This window comes from Sinocyclocheilus anshuiensis, unplaced genomic scaffold, assembly GCF_001515605.1.
Source record: "Sinocyclocheilus anshuiensis isolate Anshui unplaced genomic scaffold, SAMN03320099.WGS_v1.1 scaffold907, whole genome shotgun sequence".
In the NCBI taxonomy this organism is placed as follows: Eukaryota; Metazoa; Chordata; class Actinopteri; order Cypriniformes; family Cyprinidae; genus Sinocyclocheilus; species Sinocyclocheilus anshuiensis.
Window position 1 is genome coordinate 762,760 of NW_015546133.1, and position 7,117 is coordinate 769,876.

Genomic DNA, 7,117 nt, shown 5'->3' on the forward strand with positions numbered 1-7,117 from the left:
AAACAATGAGTGACGTATACGCGCGAGGGATCACTTCCGGCGCTTGCGTAAACTACGCCAGAGCGCGTACACACCTCACGCACCGGATGCCGTGCGCGCGCCCAAAGACAGTTGGACATAGCGGTATATTAGAGGTAAAAAAAATTATATAAATACTATTCGGTTTCTGGCACAAACCGATCGTTTCGTGTCTTAGGACATCAATGTGTCATCACGAGCCGCAGGGTTTAATTTGGATTTGTCTGTGCATGTTTTTTTTACTCTCATAGATTTTGTTACCATTGCCATGCATTATACGACTGATAGACTGCAACGGTTGGAGTTAAAAATCATCATATGTGTTCTACTGAAGAAACAAAGTCACCTACATCTTGGATGCCCTGGGGGTAAGCAGATAAACATCAAATTTTAATTCTTGGGTGAACTATCCCTTTAATATTTTTGTAGAAATGTGATACATTTTTTCAGGGTTCTTTGATGAAGAGAAAGTTCCAAAGAACAGCATTTACTTGAAATAAAAACTCTTTTTAAACAGTTTAAAAGTCTTTATCACTTTTGATTGATTTAATGCATCCTTGCTGAATAAAAGTATTACGTTTTTTTTTTTTTTTTTAAGTCACTGACCCCAAACTCGTAAACAGTGGTTTATACACATATGTACTTGTAAGAAGAGCCTTTTTATAAGACCTCTCAAATGTTTCCTCCTCAAAGTCTATTACTGCTGTGATCCTGCTTAAGTTAATAGGCTTTCTTAGATTACATGTAGATAACAGCTGTTATATGTATTGTTATAGCTATCTGTTTTGTTTTATTTGGCCTCCATATGCACAGATATGCTTCTAAAAGGTTAGATATCAGTCCTTCTCTCTTCAGTAAGATAATACATTTGATTATGTATGTATGTATGTGTAGGCCTGTCATGATAACAACTTTTTGTTGTGCGATATATTGCCCCAGAAATAATTGCGATAAGCAATATTATTGTCATTTTAAAGACCATTTTATGCCACTGAATATATAATCATAATGTAACAGCATAATAATGGAAGAAGGCCTACACACTTCCAAATGACAACAAACTTTTAATTTTTAAGAATATTTAGATCATGGAAATTAAGTATCAAAATATTAGATACCTTAAAAAACCTGAATAAATAGTAAATAAACATTTTCTAACAAAAAGTGCAAAGTAACAAGTAGAAAAAAAGGAAAAAGGCACAAAGAACTTGTCTGGAGATTTTTCCATCTACAGATTTTTCCCGGACCTTCTTTTCTCTGTAAATTAAGGGTGCACACTATTGCTTAAAAACGCAATCACTACTTGGCAGTCAGATGTCCGTATGCACAAAGGCACAGATCCCTAAACAAGATCATTTCTGCAGATGAAACTTTGTAGAAACATTATTTAAATTTGAACTAGCACCAACTACACCACGTTATGCTCGAGAAGCTGCAAAAGACACCGGTGCAAGTGGAATGTAAAAAAACATGGTGGCATTCATTTTTAAGTAAATATAATGGGTGATATATTGCGTCACCAAAAATCATTGAGGTCATGTACATATATTGCGCGATAAGTCGATATATTGATTATTGCGACAGGCCTATGTATGTGTCATGTTCTCTGGCTCAGTGGAGTGTCTATAAATCAAAAGCTTGGCAAACATTGGCAGTGTAATCCACACAGAGCTCAGAAATCCTGGTTGCTCGCAACATACACTTTGTACAGGGGCATCGAGGGCAAGGAAATGAGACAGTGACATAAATAGAACCTAGAATTGAGCTGAAAAGCACCCAGGATTGACATCCACCGTGTTTCTTAAGTGCATCATTGCATCCAAATAGATACAAATATTTATTGCGCAGAAAATTACCTGTTATTACAGAAGTCCACAATCAGACGAGCAAAAACTTTGGTACATCTAAAAAGGAGTAGATGTGTTTTGTTCCATCTGTAGAAATTTTGAAGTTCACATGCTAAAACTGGAATTTCTCAGCATCGTTAGTAGGCTATAACAGCCAGGCTTGCTCAGTTGAGTTGAGTTTGAGTTATTATATTTAGTGTAGAGCTGCAATTAAATTTGTCATGTTTGTTTTCTTTGCCATACAAAAGACTATCCGCTTCAAGTCTTATTTGCTGAGTATGGGTATAGCCAACCCAGTGACCAGAGAAACACACGGCTCAGGCACACAATACCACATCCAACTCGCCAAACAGCTGGGAGACATACTGCAGGCCCCACTGGAGGTAATAAACTGTGTGTTTTTAGATTTCTAATGCTTACCAAACAGATTTGCATGGCCCACCTGCATACATATATGATATGATAACGTTAAGTTGGCTCATCATGATCTCAAAATCATCACCTTGTTTGCAATAATAACCAGATGACTATACATTCTGTCTTACTTATATTGTTCTTGGAGATTTTACTCTTTCTTCTTTACTCTTCATCTACTGCTCTTTGTTATTCTGTCTCTCTATAGGAGCGTGGAGGAATGATGGCCCTCACTGAAGTGTACTGTTTGGTGAACAGAGCCCGTGGAATGGAGGTAAGATGAAGCTGGACACATCGGTGTGTCTTGTCATTGAGTTAATCAGATCAGATCCTGATCTTCTTCCCATCAGCATTAAGAGTGAAGCTGATGATGGCACAGCCGTCTGGAGAGTAGAGAGCAAGATCTCACTTTAAATGCGAGTGTGATGGCATTGGTTTGGTTTGCATCTTATCAGAATGTTGCCACATTTAGTATAACTAGCTCTCAGGTTCATCTCAGGGGTATGCTAGCATTGAGTTTAACCATTTTAAATTATTTAAAAGTATATATGTTAAAATGTTTATGAAATGTAATAAAATGGATTATTAATGTTTAAAAACTTTTGTCTGACAAATCAAGGTCATATGAAAGATAATTTGACCAAGGTTTGACAGTGAGGTTAGTTCAGATTCTAAAATGTCATGTGGTGTGACTCCCCAAGACCTAATGATATTTATGAATTAATAATTCAAAATATTTGGGGAAAAAACATTTAAAAAAAACACATCACCATTAAAAAGTTTAGGGTAGGTAAGATTTAAAAAGCAGTCGCTTTTGCTCACCAAGGCTGCATTTTTTTAATCAAAAATAAACTAAAAACAATTTAAAATAAGTTGTAAGTTTTATATTATATATACAATGCACTGTAGTTTAAAATTAATTTATAATGTATAATGTTATGTAATGAGTAATGTAATTTGTTACTGTGATGCAAAGCTGAATTTTCTGCAGCATTACTCCAGTCTTCAGTGTCACATGATCCTTCAGAAATCATCCAAATATGCTGATTCGCTGCTAAAGAAACATTTATTATTATCAATGTTGAAAACAGTTGTGCTGCTAAATCATTTTTGTGGAAACCATCATACATTTCTTTAATGAATAAAGACGTTCTAAATGTCTTTACTGTCACTTTTGATCAACTGAATGCTCCCTTGCTAAATAGAAGTAATAATTTCTTTAAAAATAATCATAATGACATTTAAAAACGTTTTTAAAATGATTAAGATGTGTACACACATTAAGAGTGTAAGGAAAATATGTTTTGTAAGGAAAAGTCATTTTTAGGGTCATTTCTTTGAAATATACATAAATATTAAAACATTAAAAAAAAACTTTCTGGATGGATCTTTTTGAGGCGTATAATCTGTCTCAAATTTCTTCTCAGCTTCTCTCTCCAGAGGACTTAGTCAATGCCTGCAAGATGTTTGAATCACTGAAACTTCCTCTGCGGTAAGGGTGTGAACATTTATATTTGTGTGTGTGTTTGCGCGAGTAAAAGTGAGCAAATGTGGATGTGTCTTGAGTAAGCCAGCCTTTGTAGGCCGAAGCAGGTCAGCGTGGGATCGGTCAGCCACTTCCTGGCAGACTTCCTGTTTTCAGGACCCATGTCCGCGCTCTGTCTGTTGGCTGCATTTTCCACCTTTCAAAAGAAAACAACAATTTGACTCACAAACCACAATTAGGTTGCATACGATTAGATTACGAAGCAGTGATTGTTGAGATAGTTCACCCAAAAATGAAAATTACCCCATGATTTATTCACCCTCAAACCATCCTAGGTATATATGACTTTCTTCATTCAGACGAATACAATCGGTGTTATAGTAAAAAAAAGTAAGTAATCACCAGCATAAACATAAGTTTTCTTTCCCTGTCAGGTTGCGAGTATTTGATAGCGGTGTGATGGTGGTTCAGCTCCAGTCCCACAGTGAAGAGGAAATGATTGCCTCAGCTCTAGATAACGTGAGTGCCGTGCCATCTTTTTCCCTCATCTGTGAAATCACTTATGTGGCCATTCAAACATCATGCAGCAACTTCCTGTCATGTTTAATTACAGGTTCATTGAGTGGAAATCGGATCAGACTTACAACCACAAACTTGTACAGCCAATTTCTTCCTCTTCTATTAAATGGTTGTGGTTAGGAGAGTGAGAGAAGTTTCCTGTTTCATTCTCCTAGAAATTGCATGAAATGAACCACCTTCAAGGTGTTTTTGGACAAGACACAGCTAGCAGATGTGATTGGGGGTGGTGTTTTAGGTCAAAGAGCTGGAAGGAGAGGCGTATCAGATTAGAAATTTCCATCCCTGAAGAGTCCAAGACAGATGTGGTAAAGGAGAGGAATGTTAAAAAAAACCCAAAGCAAAGCATATTTGAAGATCATTTGACATGGGATGGCAATTATTGCTCTATTCATATTGAATCAGCCATTCATTTTGTTATATAGGTGAATCTGACGAAACCAGTCGAGATCATAACTGGGTCATGTTTTACACTAAAATAAGAATAAGAAATTAAATTGTGCTTTAAAAAAGCCTATTTCAGAACGATTAAAATATTTTGCATTGGTGAATAATTTTAAGTAAAATGAAGCAAGTTTTCCACCAAAATCATTTTTACTGTAATGCAAAAAAATAAAATAAAATCTCATTACAAAATTGTAAAAATTAAATTATTTTATATTTTAATTATGCTCATTTAGACTTATTTAAACTCAATCCTGGAGGGCCGGTGTCCTGCAGAGTTTAGCTCCAACTTGCCTCAACACACCTGCCTGGAAGCTTCAAGTATACCTAGTAAGAGCTTGATTAGCTGTTTCAGGTGTGTTTGACTAAACTCTGCAAGACACCGGCCCTCCAGGATTTAGTTTGGTGACCCCTGCTTTAATATATATTGATATAAATACAAATAAAATAAATTTTATTACAGCATATAATTTATTTTCTTTAATAATAAATGAAATAAATTAAAATGCTTAAGTGCATTATTATAATGAGTATTTTGGACAAGAAATTTGCTTAATTGTCATTTAAAAAATTATTTATAATAATACATTTTTTTTTCCCCTTTCAATTCTAGTGTGAGACATGTGCTGTATAAACTCACTGTGACGCATATACCTTAATCAGAACATAGTGTTGTATATACTTTGGCAGTACCCCCACAACACAGAGCAGTGGTTTTGGTAGGCATCCATCTGGTTTAATTGAGGTTTCCTTCTCTTTTTCCTCTCCCAGGTGTCTGATAAAGGCTCCCTCACAGCTGAAGAGTTTGCCAAGCTGTTGGGACTGTCAGTTCTGCTTGCTAAAGAAAGGTACAGGAGACAGCCTTTTCCTTATTTCATCAATAATTCATCCTTCAAGCGCCTTCTCACTATTTTGATGTATCACTCTCTTTTACAGATTGTTATTAGCTGAAAAAATGGGTCACTTGTGCCGAGACGATTCAGTAGAAGGTCTGCGTTTTTATCCCAACCTGTTCTGACGCATGAGGCTGATATGTTATCGAACCCGGCTGGCTCTTAGCTTCTGTTGGCCCCGGATCCCTCTCAGAACGGATAACTGATTAGCTCTCACTCTGGACATAAGTGGGCACCTACTTTCCACTGTATTTGTCAATAGGGTCTTTCATAAATGTGGGTTAAGGTACTTGCGTACATTACCGCATCTGTTTTTTTTTGTGTGTCTAACATGCTTAGTAATTTCTACAGCCTTTAATGAAATGGCGATGACAGAAATGATCATGAGGATGCAGAGGACAGTTTCATGTTTAAATCAGTTATGTTGATATTGTGACTCCAGCATATGTTCAATGCATAAAAAGATGTGTGCATTACATATGCATCAAACTGTTGTGTAAACACATGAGTAAGAATGTAAGGAAAATTTTTTATTAAAACTCAGGAAAAAAAAAAAAGCCGAAATAACCAGAAAATCATCAAAACATCAAAATAATTCAGTGACACTTGTTGAAAGCAATATACTTTTCCCCTTATGGAAGCATAAAGTCTTCCACACTTATTTTGGACCGTTGTGTGAAAATAATATTTTAAAAAAAAAAATTCTGTCTTTCTTGATTATTTCTAGTGTGTTATCACGTTTCATTGGCATCTTTCAATCTGGTGTATTATATCAGATGTTTCATCAGCGTTGTTTCTTTTATGACACTGATTGCTAGTACTGAGAAATTATGTTCTGTTTTTCTACGGTCTGTTCCATGGAAACATATGAGCAGTGTTGGGGGTAACGCATTACAAGTAACGCGAGTTACATAATCAGATTACTTTTTTCAAGTAACTAGTAAAGTAACGCATTACTTTTTAATTTACTAGAGAATATCTGAGTTACTTTTTCAAATAAGTAACGCAAGTAACTTTTTTTTTTTTTCCAATTTATTGATTGACAGCTCTTCTGGGCGCGATCGAACAGCGGAAACAAACAACAACAAAAAATACTCTGTTATTTCTGGTCATACAGATCATTCGAAACTGCAATGTGTTTACTTTTATTTCTGTCATCTCGGTTTCCTTTCCGTGGACGTTCGTAGAGCGCCGCGCCGCGCCACACAAATTCAGCAGCATCTCTCAGTCTTTTCCTTTCGTTTTGTTAATCTGTTAATTAGGCTATTTAAGTCAAACAGTTCGCATATTCATTCATTTTATAGACTATGATTTAATAAAAACAGATTTTGTTAAGTTTAGTTAAACTTATTTTTGTTGCTTTTCTGCGCTCGTCCGCCGCCTTTTTTCTCTTCTCCGACCCCGCAGCTCTCTCCGATAGCTTAGTGTTAGTGGCACCA

The 7,117-nt window shown here is 35.9% G+C and overlaps 1 protein-coding gene across 2 annotated transcripts in view; it reads left to right on the forward strand.

Annotated features, from left to right (window-relative positions):
• LOC107701118 (vacuolar protein-sorting-associated protein 36) overlaps window positions 1-6,235 on the forward strand; it is a 16,335-nt gene extending 10,100 nt beyond the window's left edge. Inside the window, exons 9-14 of one of the 2 annotated variants that reach the window (XM_016503055.1) lie at window positions 2,114-2,248; window positions 2,488-2,553; window positions 3,707-3,771; window positions 4,200-4,284; window positions 5,557-5,633; window positions 5,722-6,235. In XM_016503055.1, the coding sequence (XP_016358541.1) occupies window positions 2,114-2,248; window positions 2,488-2,553; window positions 3,707-3,771; window positions 4,200-4,284; window positions 5,557-5,633; window positions 5,722-5,803 (510 nt within the window). In that variant the 3' untranslated portion in view covers window positions 5,804-6,235. Of the gene's footprint in view, window positions 1-2,113; window positions 2,249-2,487; window positions 2,554-3,706; window positions 3,772-4,199; window positions 4,285-4,378; window positions 4,441-5,556; window positions 5,634-5,721 lie in introns of those variants that run through there. The other variant, XM_016503056.1, reaches the window with a different exon arrangement.
• Window positions 6,236-7,117: the final 882 nt, after the last annotated feature.